We start from the raw sequence: 16,575 nt of genomic DNA, 5'->3' as shown, positions 1-16,575 counted from the left end.
TTTTTAAACACTTTATATGCAGGAGAGTTATTTCTATTGCTCAGACTTATTCAATAATTTTCCATTTCTGCCGAAATAAATTTATTACTGTCACGGTCAAACCTAATTATTTTCAAGTAGATAGTTTGATACTTGTGCTGTACGATTTAAGTGAATTTTCAACTCAAAATAATATAATCTATGACGCAATGAAGAGATTTTTCGGGGTCTTTTCTCTCATAAAGCGAAATATTTTTCTTAACAGACCAAAAGCACAACGATTTTGATTTTATTTGGTCATTTTTGAAAAAAAATTCCCAAATAAGTGAGTTTCTTACTTCAAAACAAGGCAAAACTAACGAAGAAGGCAATCGTGTGATTTTCTACATTTTTTTTATGACTATTGGTCTGTTACAGGGAATTTATGCGACATAAGTGAGTTTTTGGTTGAAATATGTTATAAAAAGTCCTAAAAATGCAAAAAAAACTTTGAAAAATAATTGTTTGGGCCGTTCGAGCAAAATTTTACAATAGAAGTGATTTTTATTACATCTTATTTTATTACATTTTACTACATTTTTATAAACATCCGTTGAACAACGACCAAGAATACCTACCAGATAAGGATTTTTTAATTATAAATTAAAAAATAATTTGATTTTTGCAAAACAACCCTTATAGAAATCAATGTCCAAACTAAACAGATACATAATTTTTTAGTAAAAAATATTCAACACACCCAAAATAGTTATTTACAAAATAGTTATGAAATGACTTTTTCATTATTCAATTATACAAGATATTTATTTTTTAATGATTTTTTAGAGTTATTGAGTACAAAAAATATTTTTATACAGAGTATATCAAAAATACGTGTCTTAATTTTAACAGGTAACAGAGCTCAACAAATAAAACATATCTCTATTTGTAATTTTTCTAAAAAAAAATCACAAATTCACTTAAAATCTGGAAAAAGATTACATACTGAAACGAGTACCCGCCTATGGATATAAAAATAAAAAAGCCGAACTATTTTCGTTGTGATAGAAACGGACAATTTAAACAATTTAAAATAACAATGAAAATTGTTGCTGTGAAAACAAACTAATTATTAAACACTGACCGGCTCGTTTGCACAAAAGAAGGGAGCAAACCAGGAAAACAATCTCGCAAAGTAATAAGTTCTTAATTAAAAATTACATCATTTTTGCGTCTTTTTACGAAATCACTCTAAACATGCTTAAATAAACCCAATTTGACCTAATTTAATAGACGTGACTTTACAAATTAAATGAATTTCTTGCTCAAAAATAGGATAAATCGGATAGGATAAATAGGATAAATGAAAAGTATGTTTTCGGCTGAAAGAATTACTTACTATAACGCTCGAAAAAATGCAAAAGTAACGTAATTCTCGACTCGATTTGTGTACTACGCATAATTATTTTATGCAAAAATAATGACGTTGAACTAATTACCTGTGTGCTTTTCGTTTTTTTTTTGAGAGAGAGATTTGGCAATAAATATTAATTTTTCAATCCATAAAAGCACCATTTAGCTAAGTTTATCTAAATATAGCAATACAAGTCAGTTTATAATTAAAAAAAAGTAATTTTGACGTAATTTTAGGTGATGTTTCAACAATTATTTTCGTTTTTTCGCTTGGTTGGTTATTTATATTAGGGTTAAAAATGGAAAGTTGGAGCCATCAAAGTTACAAAAACACATAAAACTCGCCTTGTGAATTTTGTATTAGTTTTTAGTTAGTATAAAAAAACCTGCTTTAAAAATTTATCAGTTTTCAGACCTAGAGAACAAACAAAGCTGCTTCAATTTTGATCTTTATTTCGCCAAGCCGTGTAATCATTTTTTCCTCTATTACAAATACAAATTGGCAATTCTGTTCCGGGAATTGGATAAGGATTAGGTTGATGTCAATTTTTAGCTGAAAAGTGGCGCGACAATACGAAAATGCGGCCTAGAATATCAATTTTTTCGCATTTACACGAAATGAAAGTTTTTTAATGACCAGCTCAGACAAGTGTAGGTACAATTTGGTGTTTTTCCAGATCAATCAGAAACACGAGGGGAAGTCAACATTCGGCTTTGGTAGCTGTCGTAAGAAAAAGGTGAGCTTTATGAGAGCACACAATGCTTTTGTGTGGAATCTTAACGAACGTCCCGTTATTTCATATCCGATGTGTTTCGATTTTTTTGCAGCATGTTCGAAAAAGATGACGTGGCTATTATGGCGCTACTGGATTCGGGATTTAATAGGGTAATAAGAGAATTTTCGATTATTTAAGCTCAGAGATTTGAACAGCCGTTTGTTAGTGCATTGTAGAGAACACGAATTTAATCTGGATGGTCAACGAGATCATCCAACTGAAACACAGTGATATCCAGCCTATGGCTCAACACGCGACCTGTCAGTCCGTGTATGCAGCTTTGGACAAATGCAAAGACGTGGTTATTATAACCGACGATAGTTATCGATGTCAGGTAATTTAAATCCTTCCTTGCAATGATCAAACTTCCACTGAAATTATTGTGATTATCAGTACGCGAACAGATCTTGCGAAAAATATCTGAGTATAAAACCCGACGAGATTTTGGGTAAGACGCTTCAAGAGCAATTAGCTTACGATGCTCTCCAAATAACAACAATGGGCTCGTCGTTACACAGAGGTCGAGAATGGAACGGGGCTCTGACGTTGAAGAAAAAAAGCAACGAACCGATTTTGACCTCGTGTCGGGCTGTGCCCATTTCGTGTGCCGGAAGGTAAGTTGTTACATTAACGGAGGATTAGAATTAAAGGACGAAATGCAGACTACCAACACATTTTGTGATGGTTTTGGACACTTCGCATTCCTATGACGCGATAGGACAATCACGAGGAAGTCTTCCCTCGGTCAGAAGGGGGTCGACGGATGTAAGGAGTGTCGGGAGTGACAACATGAGGAGGACTTCCTTGGCGAAAATGCCTCTGGAGGCTCCCATCACCAAGGTAGGAGCAAAACTAAGTCATTGCTTTTTTATTGTAAACGCAGTCAAAAAAATTTTTTAGACAAAATTATTACATTCACAAAAATTAAGCAGCCAGACTACGCTTTTGGTGGAGAATTTAAATATAAAATTGTTTTGTTAAAAAGACCTTAATTTAAAGCTTATTTTTAATACTGAAATGTTTATGTTCCAAAGTATACATTCACTTTTAGGCTGACCCAGGGGTGTGTAATCGGTCTAAATTTTTTGCTGTTTGAAATATTGCCATGTTATTTTCATTATCGAATAGATCGATTTGAAGTCAACTAACTAAAATAGTGTAATTAAAAAACATGTTTTAGAAGACCAGTCTTGAACCACGAATTCAGTTTCAAAAACGAGAGGCGTTAGCCACGAGTTATTTGAAAGAATGAGTACTTCAAGGTCTTATGAAACAAGTTTTTTATTATATTTTTTGTAATTTGCCTCCTTTTTGCCGTTTTTAAACAAAAATTGCTATTTTGTTCGATTTAGGGATTTTTGTGACGGTTGGTAATGTTTCAATTTTGAAAGTGAAAAATTGATTTAAAATTTTTGTTTTATCCAAATTCGGTAACAACACAGGAGTATGGATGATAATAAAGGTAATCTTGCAAGAACGCCCTTCAGATTTGCGAAATTGGCAAAAATACGTTCGCGAATTTGCCTCCAGCCAATCTAAAAATTTTCGTAAATGTTCCGTCAAACAATGACTATTATGACTATAACATCGCACTTGATGACGTTGAGTGCTTTAATATGCCTATTAAAACATCAAAATGGCGACAAATTACAAAAATATTTTTATTATGAAAAAAGTTATATTTTTTAAATGGAACACTGTATATATTTTTGTATAATTAGATTCTAGACAAAAAATAATGCAACTATTATTTTGCGACAAATTTGCCACAGAATACTTTGCAGTTTTATCAAATAGTCGACTTTTACTTGAACACAAAGATAATGTACAGGGTGCTGCATTTTGGATGTCCGAATACGGGATCTCCGAAATTAAGACGTTTAGAGAAAAACGAGTGACACATTCTCGGGTCCGTTTTTTGAGAAAATAATTTTGGTCAAAACCGCATCTCGCTATCGTCTTTTATTTTCGACTTATAAACAGAAGTTGACATTTTAGCGAAATCTTAGAAAAATTCATATCTTCCTTTATTATAAAAGGGACACAAGTGAAATAAAGATATTTTAAGCTAATTCAAAGATTTGACAAAGATGAAACTGAAGCGGCATATTGAATTGGAATTCGATAGTCGACCTTATGAACAAACATTTTCGAACACATTGTACTATACTTGTATATAAGGTTAAATAAAAAAGGATCTGAAAGCCAAAATTTTAATAACAAATTAGCTACAAATTCGAATCGTTATTACGTTTGTCTGATGAAAATAGATTTACTATGTCTCTTTCAGAAAACGTTCATTCCCAATGGAAAATATTCAAATAATTTTTTTAGAAGGTTATTTTATAGGCATATTCACGTACCCTACTTATAAAACGCTCTATCTACCTAGGAATTTAACATCCACTTGCTAAGCTAAATATTTGATATGTTATGACATGGACTGAAAACAATTTTTGACGTGAAGATCCGAATTAATTATTGAAAGAAACAGAAAGAGCAAAAAATTCATTGGTAAAAATTGGCAAAACTTTCGTTGGTAGTTTCCTATGATTTCCTCAAGATTCTCTCGATTTGATACACCGATTTCCTTCGGTATTTTGTCTGCTTTATAAAAAATTAGGTTGCGATTATTTGTTACTCGTAAATGGGAATTTATTATTTCGCAGTTAATTACTCTGATCGATCAAGCGAAAGACACATCTCCGGCGAACCCTCAGCTGGTGCAATTACTCGAAAGGGTGGAAGAAATTCTGCGAGGTCCCGAATTATACGCGCCCCAAGTGAAAGAGGACCGCCACGAGGAGCCCATCGTATCGGAGCTGATCTCGGCTTTGCTCTCCGTAAGGGCTTAGAGCCACGTTCGCTTTGATTCTAGCCTCAATCCACCGATTTCAGAAACAATCTCAGCCTTCGCTCGCCCTGTCTTCGCGAAGAAGCAGTAACGATTCGTCGGTGTATCGACCATCGAAAGGTGGCGTCATCAAAGTCCCAGCACAGCTGAAGGAGCTCCTCGACGAGTCCCTATCGTGGGAATTTGACATTTTTCGTTTGGAAGAGTTGACGAAAAAACGACCGCTTCAATATTTAGGAATGAATCTTTTTAATAACTTCGACGTGGCTGCGGTCCTCAATTGTGACGAAAAAGTTCTCTATAATTGGCTCATTATTATCGAGGCCAATTATCATACCGATAATACCTATCACAACTCGACACATGCCGCCGACGTAATGCAGGTAATGTATCGGTTTAGGTGAGATTAATGAGAGAGCGTTAAGATCAAAGAGCGCGCACTTAGGCGCGGTGGAAAACAAGAAAACATATTATTTTGTTTTTCCACTTTTTATAGCAAGTGTTGCGTGATTTGCCTCCAGGGCCGCTCCATAAAATTTGACCAAAAATTGTATATGTATTTAAGCGATTGATCCATAAAATATAGAAAAAAAAAGAAAAAAATTAATGCAATTCATTTTGGAAATAATTTCTGATTCGACAATGTGTTAAAAAGCTGAGAAAAGTGAAATTTTACTGATTTCTCTTTCCCGTTTAACAAAATCTCACGATAAACTTAAGTTATATTAACTCAAAAACGTGTTTAAACCCTTATTCACTATTTAATTTTTGTGATAATATGCCAAAAATGGTAAACTACTATATCACATGTCAATACAATTTATTGAGTTTTCCACTAGATGTTTAGAAATAAATTTTTATCTAAATAATATGGATAATAATAATAAGATTCTTACACGTCCTTAAAGTTTTTTTTCAAATTGGTTCAGGGATTATTAAAATAAAATAAAATAAAAAAACGGTTTTCCACTTTTAGTTTTAAAAATTAATAAAAAATAGAAGCAACGTTATTTCGATGACATTATTACTAGGTAAGTAGGTACGTATTGAACAAGGTCTAACAATTTATTTCCAATTAGATCCTTTTATTTTGTTTATTTCAAGTGGCAACCCTTGTTTATTTTTATATCATTCGATATAGAATAAAAACGAAACATTTTTTCTTGTTACAACCCTAACGTAAATCGTAACACATTCGCAGTTATTTGCCAAAAACTTGTTTTGTCAACTATTTTACCGCCAAATTTAGTGAATAAAAGTCGAAGGAGACTCCAACCCTGACTAATAATGTCATAAAGAAAGCACCGTTTCTATTTTTTATTAAAGACATTGGCAACTTAAAAACAACTTTGTCTCAAATGATAGTACTGAAATCGCTTGTTACAGTAGTGATTACCGCTTCTCTGTATCTGCTTTCTAACTCAAATTATTTCGATTTAAATTTGAAATTATGGCGTCGTAACTGTCTCGAACATTTGGTCCAATATTAAGATCAAATGGTTTTTGAGTTTTAAGTGGCAACATCAGAGTTTATCAAAATTTCTCAGATGTTTTCGCGAAGTTCAGGACAAAATTTGGAATAGAAATTAGTCGAAAAAGTAGTTAATTTTTTTATGGGAAAGTTAGTTTATAGCCAAACCGTTGAAGACAAAATATGGTATCGCTTACTTTTTTGTAGGAAATTGAAAAAAAATTTTTTTTTTAAAAATAACTCATAACAAGGACATGAATTTACTACATTACTTTTGGTTGAGTCTGTATACAAATTTTAGCTACTTTTGATTTTGTTAGCAATTTTCTCGAAAACTCAGGACAATGATTTTTTTAAAAAGAACTCTTCAACGATAATAAACATACTGGGACTAAAGGGGAATAACTCAATTCCCCGATAAATGCTCCACAAACCGATAATAGAGCAAAAATCTAAAAAACCAAATCTTTTAGTATCGAACCTATTGAGGTTTTCTTACACTTTTAAGGTATCTAATGGGTTCTAAGGACAAAAAAAGTGCATAAAACATTGCTGGAGCGAGTTTAAAAAACACTGAATTTTTCGAGTTTTTGAAGGTCCTGTAATACAGGGTGAGTCATTGCTATGGGCGTGCGCGATTGCACCTACACTTAAATAAATAAATAAATAAAAGTACACGTTTCAAAATTATTTTGCCCTATACAGAGTGTTCCATTTTTACAGTGGAGCTATTAACATAGTTTTTTAAATGTCACTGCCTGTATATTTGTACATATCTAAATGTGCACTTTATAAATCAGATTAGTTTTTGCAATTTGCTTTAACCTTTCAGAAGTTATTTAATTTTTTCTACAATTTTATGCGTCTGCAGGCAAATTATTAAAAAAATCGCACTGCGCTTGGTTTTTGAGATATTGAGTTGTGATTTTGTCTGTGTGTAAACAACTACAATCTTTCGGCAACAGGACTGTCCATTTGCATTGTAGCATTACCATGCTATGACACATTCATTTTGGTAAATTTTGAAGGACCGTAACTTGATTTTTTTCAACTAGTACCCTTTGTATTTTATTACTGAATATTATTCACGATCTCATTTTACATCTTTTCTACCTCTGATTTTGCATTTTGCATAACTCGGTTTTTCTGAAAATTGCACATAAAATTTCTTGGATACCAATGTAGTGTGCCATGTAAAACAATAAATTCTCACATAACAGGACTGGCGTTTTTTGTACGTCACGTTTTGTTTTTGTTCTGAAAATGAATTTTTCATGTAAAATGCATACAAATCTCATCGAGATCTGAACTTCAATTTGGTAAGAAAATTTTAATTTGGTAAGAAATCATCGAATAAAACAGAAAAAAAAACGACTACCAGAGTGAAATTTAAAAAAAGAATAATAAAAGCTTTTCGTAGAATTGATCATGCCACATAGAAGTGACGAATTTTTAAAAAGAATTAACCAATGTATTATTTTGTTGCTTAAGAAAGCCGTCGTTTTAGACAGTTTTGTAATTGCAAGTAATATGTTATCGGCTATCGCTGTTGATTTTGTTATATATCAGTTTTTCTATTCCCTTATTTCTCTATTGTAAATTCTATCATTTTTATTTAATAATTTCTTCTCAAAATTTTTTAAAAATTTATGTCTCGATGAGTCTGGTCGGCATGAATTATACGCGAAAAATTCATTTTCACAAGACAATCAAAACGTGTCGTACTATAAATGTCATTCTAACATTGGTATGTCAGAATGTATAGTTTTTTATAGCACGCTACATTAGTAACCAAGAGATTTTGTGAGCATTTATCAGAAAATCCGAATTATCTCCTTAACTATCAACTTTTGGAAAAAAAAACGAAATAGGTAAAAAAGATGTAAAATGAGACGCTAAATAAAACTTAGTATTTTTAGTAATAAAATACCAAAATAAATGAGTCACAGCAAGGTGATGCTACAATGCAAATGTATGGTCTTGTAACCCAATGATACCTCAGACATTTATTTACCCACGGAAAAATTCCCAATTTGATATCCCAAAAACCAAGCGCTCTTCAATTTTTTAATGATGTGCTTGCAGGCGCACTAATTTGTAGAAAAAAATTAATAACTTCTGAACGGTTAAAGTAAATTGCAAAAACTAAACTGAATTATAAAGCGTAAAAAAATTAAATATGTACAAAAATACAGAAGGTGCCATTTAAAAAAATATATTAAAGGCTGCTCTGTAAAAATGAATCACTCTGTACAGAGCAAAATAATTTTAGAAGGTGCATTTTGACTTCCCTTTTGCAGTGCCATTTGATTCATTTCGATATCTTTGACAGTATGGGTGCAATCGAGCACGTCCATATCAATGACTCATCCTGTATAGAAAAATGCTTAGATTCAATTTGATTTTTTTGTTCCAAATAATGTAGTCAGCTAAAATCTAGATTTTCTCTGATGTCCCTAATTTTACTAATTTACATCGAATTCTCGAGTTGTAAAAATCCAAGCGTTGGGAATGAGGTCGAAATGATTTAGAAACAAAGTGCTGCGTGAATGCATGATAATCCTTCCGCCTGTATCTTATCAGTGCAAACCAAATGATTCTTTCTCGTAGGCAACGGCAGGCTTTCTGGAAAGAGAGAAGCTGAAATCGATCATGGACCCACTCGACGAGGCAACAAGTCTAATAGCAGCCGCTGCTCACGACGTCGACCATCCAGGCAAATCCAACGCATTCTTGTCGAACTCGGACAATCCATTAGCTATATTATATAACGACATAACCATTTTAGAATCGCACCATGCAGCCCTCATGTTCAAATTAACTTTAGGTAGTTTACACCACCCGTCGAAGCTTTTTCGCCATTTATCCTTAAATTTTAGGTGACGAGAGAGTAAACGTTTTTAAAAATCTAGACAGGGAGACGTACAAGATCGCCCGACACAACGTGATCGACATGATTCTAGCAACTGAAATGACAAAACATTTTGAGCATCTGGCAAAGTTCGTTAATGTTTTCTGCACGAAAACGTCCAATAGTGATATCGAACTGGGCGATCAGGACTTTCCGCTCCTGACGCAACCGGAGAACATCACCCTGATCAAGCGGATGATGATAAAGTGTTCCGACGTTTCGAATCCGACGAGACCTTTGAGATTGTGCGTCGAATGGGCGAGGAGGATCGCTGAGGAGTATTTCCAGCAGACGGACGAGGAGAAAGAACGGGGTCTGCCCGTGGTCATGCCGATGTTCGACAGGAACACTTGCTCCATTCCCAAATCGCAAATTGGATTTGTCGATTATATCATCAATGACATGTTTGAAGCTTGGAATGGTTAGTTTTTCAGTTGGATTTGGGAACAATGTAATACAAGTTTTCCTAATCCTGTTAATAAATGGCAGATTTTACGTCTAATTTTGACGGGAAGTACTGTCACTCATTACGTAACTCGTTAACTGTCGATTGTTTACTCTTAAAAAAATAAATTGCGTGTATGGATTTTTAATTTACGACGAAATTAGGAAAAAATTTGTACATAATACGTTATGAAAAGCCTTTCTTTTTTTAAGTAAGGGTAAAAGTTTTACTCATTGGCGTTTTTATCCACTGTCGTCCTGCGCTACTTAATTTTGGCAGCCACTGTTCATGACTTTTTCTCAAAAATACCTATATCAAAAGTAGCTCAAAAAATGCCCCCCTGTCAATAAAAAATTTGCCGTTTTCGGGGTTTGTAAAATTTTCTTTATTTTCTTATTTTCGATATTGAAATTTGTAATACTTGTTAACCCCTTTGTAATAAATTCTACATTAGAAATTTTTAACTTCCAATACAGCTGCGGTTTTGAAATGTTGTATAAAACCCAAATGTGCCCATTCTTCTATGTTAACTAAATTATTTTCAAAATGGTTTAAAAAGATACCATTTATACTTCATGTTTCTTGGATTATTGATGTGGCCATGGGCACTTTAAAAAACGCGCGTTTATACACGCGTGTTTTAAATAAGCAAAATATATTTCAATAAAAAAATATTTTTAATTGTGGCTAATTAAAACTTAGTGAATTTTCAGTCAGTCTACCATACAGTTTTAAACTTTTTGAATGAAAATGGTGAACAAATTGAACATTTTTATTTATTAGTAATTACAACTTTGTTGTATTTTTTAATAAAAAAAATAATTTGCTAAAATTCGTATTTTGCTTTTATTTTAAAAACTGTTAGTGATAGATATAAAAAATGTTCATAAAGGTTTCTTTAAAAATGGATGTTTTTTTATTGGTATTGAAAAAACAGTAGTTCCATTTGAAAAAACTGTGTTATAAACCATTTGACAATTGACTGTCCCGAAGATTTTAGAAGATCTTTTGACCATTCGGTTATCTAAAACAAAATAAATTATTCGCCTATCGCAAAGGGTTCAAGAATTGTGATGTTCTGAATGTACTCTTGCAAATTAAAATTTAGCTAAAAAATTGACATACGCCAAAAACTATGACCGATAACTTTTAACAACTGGGTACATTTTACTCAGTTTGGAAAGACGAGTTTAAAAATGCTAAACTTTCTAAGTTGGCGCCAACTTGTCGTACTTCCGGAGGTTCAGCCATTTCAAAGCTTTAGCTACTTTTAGCTTATAGGTAGTTGAGAATTTTTTAATGTAGACCCGAAAAGAATCAGCCTGTGTTGGTGTTTTAAGATATTACTACATTGCTCCACAACAGTTAAAGGAGTATAATTACTCGTATTCTAACATCAAACAAATCTTTTCAACTTTCGAGCATTAAAATTGGATGAAAACAAATCAGTAAATAATATGTATATGCTTTTAACGTCATTTTTCAATCACTTAATTTCCTCTAAAATTCAATAATATCCTTAACTTTTTTCAGTCAGTTTATTTGAATGATATAGCATACCCAGTTCTAACTATAACACAAGTTCTGTGTTCTGAAAATCAAATTAAAAAAACTGATAATGTTCTTTGTATGTCACCAAACATGCACTAGACTTATAATGTCTCTTTTCAAAGACATTTTTCTAATCTGGCTGTTTCTATCATTAATTCATTACTCACCGTGAATTTTCTACAATATGATTTGAAACTACTAGAAACTTTTAAAAAGTGTTTAGTTTTAAAAACTGATTAAAATCTAAAAGTCTAATCAATTGATTAAAAAAAAATGCATTTTTAAATTAAAATAAAAAGTAAAATGTTAGCCGCCCCTAAAAACCCGACGCTTTCATATGTAAAAATGCCACAGTTTTTACTTGCAAAATTTGCAAAGCTGGTTCGCTGCGCTTACTCGTTTTGGCAAACATTAAGCTCGTTAAACAAAATCGCCTTTTTCATAACTGATTACGTAAATAACAATTTTGGTTTTCAGCTTTCATCGATATGCCCGATTTAATAACGTACATGAGACAGAATTACATCAGGTGGAAGGAGTTCGACGAACAAGGTCTGAATACCTTAGCTGATATTAGTAAACTTCAAACTAGCGTACTTATGTGTCCGATGTTTCCGCTGAAATCTTCAAAATCCAACTGATGCAAACTGTTTCGTAAGAATAATAATAAAAGATAAGGTAGTGGTTATGCTAATTTGGTATTTTTAGGTCACAGTGTTGACGCCGATAAATTGAAGAAATTGTTGCGAAAAAAACTGTGAATGTGAACTAACAAAATGTGCATATCGTGTTATTTATATATCTATATATTATACAGTTTATACTATAAATAAAAGTATTGCGTACCTCATTATTTAACGTGCATGCTGGACGTGCATTGAATGAAATATTTTATTAAATTATTATTTGTTTTAATTTTAATATGTTTTTAGTTAGGATGTGCAATGATGTTCTTACTGTTTTCTATTGACACTGTATTGATGTGCAATATAAGATTTATAAAAAAAACATTTTTTTTCTTTTATTTTGTCCCAAACAGAAAAATGTGTTAACAGTACCGAAATACTCGACAAAACAATTAAAAAGTCTTAGATCAGTATGTTTCTCCACTTTCGGGTTAGATTTCTGACTGAATAAAACCGAACTAAGTCCAAAAAAGTTGCCATAGCAACTTTTGCAGAACATTTAAATTGTTTTTTGTAATTTGCCGCCATTTTGATGCTTTAATAGGCATCTTAAAGCACTCAACGTCATCAAGTGCGATGTCATTAGTCATTATTTGACGGAACATTTTACGAAAATTTTTAGGTTGGCAAGAAGCAAAGTTCCTACCGTATTTTTGTGAATTTCACAAATTTCAGGGGGCACTCATCCAAGATTACCTCCATTATCACTCCTGTTTTTTTATCGAATTTGGATAAAACAAAAATTTTAAATCAATTTTTCATTTTCAAAATTGAGACATGAACAACCGTCACATAAATCCCTAAATCGACTAAAATAACAATTTTTGTTTAAAAATGGCAAAAAGGGTGCTAATTACAAAAAATAGATAAAAAACTTGTTTCATAAGATCTTAAAGCACTCTTTCTTTCAAAAAACTCGTAGATAACGCCACTCGTTTTTGAAACTGAATTCGTGCTTTAAGACTGGTCTTATGAAACTTGTTTTTTAATATTCTATAATACATACGATAAAATAGTTATTTACGAACCAAGTGCAAGAAGACATTTTCGAGCATTATTTGAGCACGAGTGAGGAACGAACGAGTGCTTCATTTGCGCAAATGCGCCAAATACGTCTTCGCGCCCAGAGGTTCGTACAATATTTTTTAAAACAAACATTAACTATTTTTCTTATTTGTATTTGTTTTGTATTTTTATTTTTTCGATTTTTCAACATCCAAAGTGGAAAAATGACTTCTTGTAAACCAGATTATTACAAACTTAAATTATTATTACAACGCTCGAAAATGCCATTGCTTTTGCAAAATTTGCACACTAATGCGCGAAATCAAAGTAAAAAAATTAAAATGTAAAATATAACATAACATATTATTGGTATTATAACACTTATAACAAAATATTTCCTCTAATACACATAAAAACATCAAAATTTAAAATCTATTAAATAATTATTAACTCACACTACACTAAAATCCAATTCAATCCAATCACCTCCAAGAACGCTGCCGTCGCCGAAGAAGCTGTAGAGAAAAAAATTCAGGCAATAGATTGCGATCTATTTCAAAACACTTACTAATTATAAAGTAGCATAATTAATCGTCGTCGTCGTCATCTCTTACCAAATCTGATCGATGTGTTTTTGTAGTTCTAATATTTAATCCTGAAGTTATTCCAGTCGTAATATCGAGGAATTATCGGTTCCACACCTTTGTACAAGTCCAAATAGTTCTCGCACTTCAAAAGCACGTTTTGAAAGTACAATTTCGTTTAACGCTTCATCGTACCATTCAACACGCCTCTTGGAAAGTGTCCATTAATTGTTTTGAAATGATCAAAAGAAATAGCTCAACGAGTTATTTTTAATAATAATCCCAATCAGTACCGTTCTCCTTTCCTATGATTCACTTCAACTAATGTTCCAATTGTCTTGCTGATTTGTCTTCTTGGTACTCGTTTAAAGTTTTTATTTTGCCATCTAAAGAATTCTGAAATGTCAGCTTACTTCACGATGTTCACGATTAAAAACCAAGCCATAAGATAAGTTTAGAGGATTTCCGTGCCAGTTCTTCGATTCTCTCGAGATCGTCGTTTTCATCAATATTATATCTTACTCGTTCGGCAAATGAACCGGTAAGACGACTGAATGAGATCGGTCACTGAGAAAGAATCGGAACAACCTCCAAACTGCTTCAGGTGCGCTGACATATCGATAGTCTTGATACTGTCTTATTTCAATCACTCCGTGCTGATTTGCTCCTTCGTTCCTGTACGCTAATATCGTACTGTTCGCATCTTTTTCAACATATTTGTGTAAATATTTGATTGTATAAATAAAGCCACAAAACCACGATCATATAGCAATCATACCGACCCCAAAGATATTTGTTGTGCGGTACAATGCGCCGATTATCATTAGGTGTGCCTTCAAGATCGAACATCATTAGGTCGTCGGTAATCTGGCTGGCAAATCCGATTGTCCCCCAATAGAACAGTGTTCTCGCAAAACCGTTCAGGATAATGCTTGCTGCAAGAATCTAGGTGAATCTAGCGCATCTAGGTGGCTGTTAACACCACAAGGACGATGTTTCTTGACCAACATGTACATCCTTGGTTCAGTGTCTTGGTCCGAATAACAGCAGAAACTGCAGCACCCACTAACTGTTCGGTGTTTAGTTTATCTTCCGGTCGTAAGGTCACCAATATATGAGCGTGTGTTAGTTCCCTTTTTTGAAATTCGATACTGTACATATTCAGTACAACGCCAAATATTTGCTCGTTAACGATTTCGTCGATTAGTTCCAATAATTTGCTATGAAAAACGCGGCAGACCAGATCAGGCCGGTGTTTGTACTTTTGTTTATATTCTAGATTTCTTGCAATTTTGGACCACTTTGAATTACAAATCATGGTTATAAACAAATCCGGCTTTCTGTGTCTTGCTGCCAGCCATCGCATCCAAATATTTCCGTCTTTTTTCGCGCTTGCATTTGCCCTTGCAGCCCGATCTTCTAAATATTTTCTAATCAGCTACTCTTAGTTGTTTTTGCTTTATCCACCCTAAATAGTCAGATTCGGCGCAGACCCAGGCATCTACCATATATTGTCGGACGGATAAACCTCCCGCGTGGCGTCAATAGTACTCATTCTTGTTGAAAGAACAGCTGCTATCTGTATTTCCGCCCCACTGTATCGTTTATGTCCTTTCCCTTTCCTACTACATGCCCCACTAGTAGATGACGGTAACTTGATGGTTGAGACGAAATATTTTCAGATAAAGACTGAAATTTTGTTAGAAAATTTTATTGAATTTTAAAGTTATTATATTCAAATTACTCATAAGTAATTTCTGAGTATGTCATATCTTTAATAATAACTATTTATTTAATTTTTCAGAACATTTTTTATAAAATGCTATAACACAGTGAATTGTTTGATTATTATTGTAATTACTACTAACACTACTAACACATTATTTAATTAATTACATACAATGTGGAATTTTGGAATAAAATTCATAACTTGGATATCGGCTATTTTTGTGAAAAATCCAGAAACAGGTCGATTTTTGTTTTTTCTTGGCAATCATTTGATGGAGTTGGTTTTTGTTTATCTGCTGTTAAAACTGCACAGCCACCTCTAACTTTTTTTTCAAATGTAACAATATATACGGTATAAAGCAGTACAACGCACTATTTGTTTTTTAAATATTCTCAACGCCCAAGTGATAAGAAAAAATAAAGCAGTGTGGAATTATTGACTAAAATAAAATTTGTAACTTAGATAGTGTGGTACATAATAGGATAAATAGTAAAAAAAATCTGTTTATTACAGTTATTTATAAATAACGAATTTTAAATAAATGATATGTGGCAACGTTGTCTAACAGCCGTGATCTCAATAGAATTTGATCAACAATAAAAATTAATTATTCTTGAAACGGTTTCCTAGGAAATAATTCCCAGTGTTGGCACATCTACAAACCGTGATTTTTTTTAAGGATTTTAATTTTTTTTAATCAAAAAATTGCTAAAATCTGATAGCAAATTTCTAAATAATTATTCATCATTGTGTTAGGGAACTATTACTTAGTGTGAAATATAAAAACATTAGATAATAATGAAAACTAAAGAAGTCACCAAAATAAGTTTATAGCTCCATATTTTTTAAAATATGACTTTAGTATTTTTTTTAAGATTTTTCTGGTAATATACACATGCTTCTCAACAACGTATCAATGAGTTGGTGCGCCAGTTTTTGAGCATCCTGTATTTTTGGTAAAAACAAAATCAAGTTAGAAACAACAGTTTTTATTATTTTATTTTATTTTTATTTTATTTTGTTCAATTAACAAACTAAGTCATTTTCATGGAATCTTTCAAATTTACGCTGAAAAATTAAAATTCGTTTAAACAAATGCCCAAAGTTTCATATATTACATATTATATACTTAGAAAAATTACTAATATCCCTAGACTTTTCTGGTGTGTGTAATTAGTTAAAAAGATAAAAT

The 16,575-nt window shown here is 32.4% G+C and overlaps 1 protein-coding gene across 9 annotated transcripts in view; it reads left to right on the top strand.

Annotated features, from left to right (window-relative positions):
- The window catches only part of Pde8 (Phosphodiesterase 8), a 94,395-nt gene extending 82,163 nt beyond the window's left edge, over positions 1–12,232 (top strand). For all 9 annotated transcript variants that reach the window (XM_064355330.1, XM_015982085.2, XM_064355334.1 and 6 more), the window contains 11 exons: positions 2,049–2,108; positions 2,200–2,257; positions 2,314–2,481; positions 2,541–2,761; positions 2,810–2,987; positions 4,817–4,990; positions 5,046–5,384; positions 9,083–9,299; positions 9,352–9,804; positions 11,857–12,033; positions 12,088–12,232. In XM_064355330.1, coding sequence (XP_064211400.1) covers positions 2,049–2,108; positions 2,200–2,257; positions 2,314–2,481; positions 2,541–2,761; positions 2,810–2,987; positions 4,817–4,990; positions 5,046–5,384; positions 9,083–9,299; positions 9,352–9,804; positions 11,857–12,020 — 2,032 coding nt within the window. In that variant the 3' untranslated portion in view covers positions 12,021–12,033; positions 12,088–12,232. The remainder of the gene's footprint in view (positions 1–2,048; positions 2,109–2,199; positions 2,258–2,313; positions 2,482–2,540; positions 2,762–2,809; positions 2,988–4,816; positions 4,991–5,045; positions 5,385–9,082; positions 9,300–9,351; positions 9,805–11,856; positions 12,034–12,087) is intronic.
- The last annotated feature ends 4,343 nt before the right edge of the window (positions 12,233–16,575 follow it).

The sequence above is a fragment of the Tribolium castaneum genome, chromosome 3 (genome assembly GCF_031307605.1).
Source record: "Tribolium castaneum strain GA2 chromosome 3, icTriCast1.1, whole genome shotgun sequence".
NCBI classification, from domain to species: Eukaryota; Metazoa; Arthropoda; class Insecta; order Coleoptera; family Tenebrionidae; genus Tribolium; species Tribolium castaneum.
This window is presented reverse-complemented; position numbering and strand designations above follow the sequence as displayed.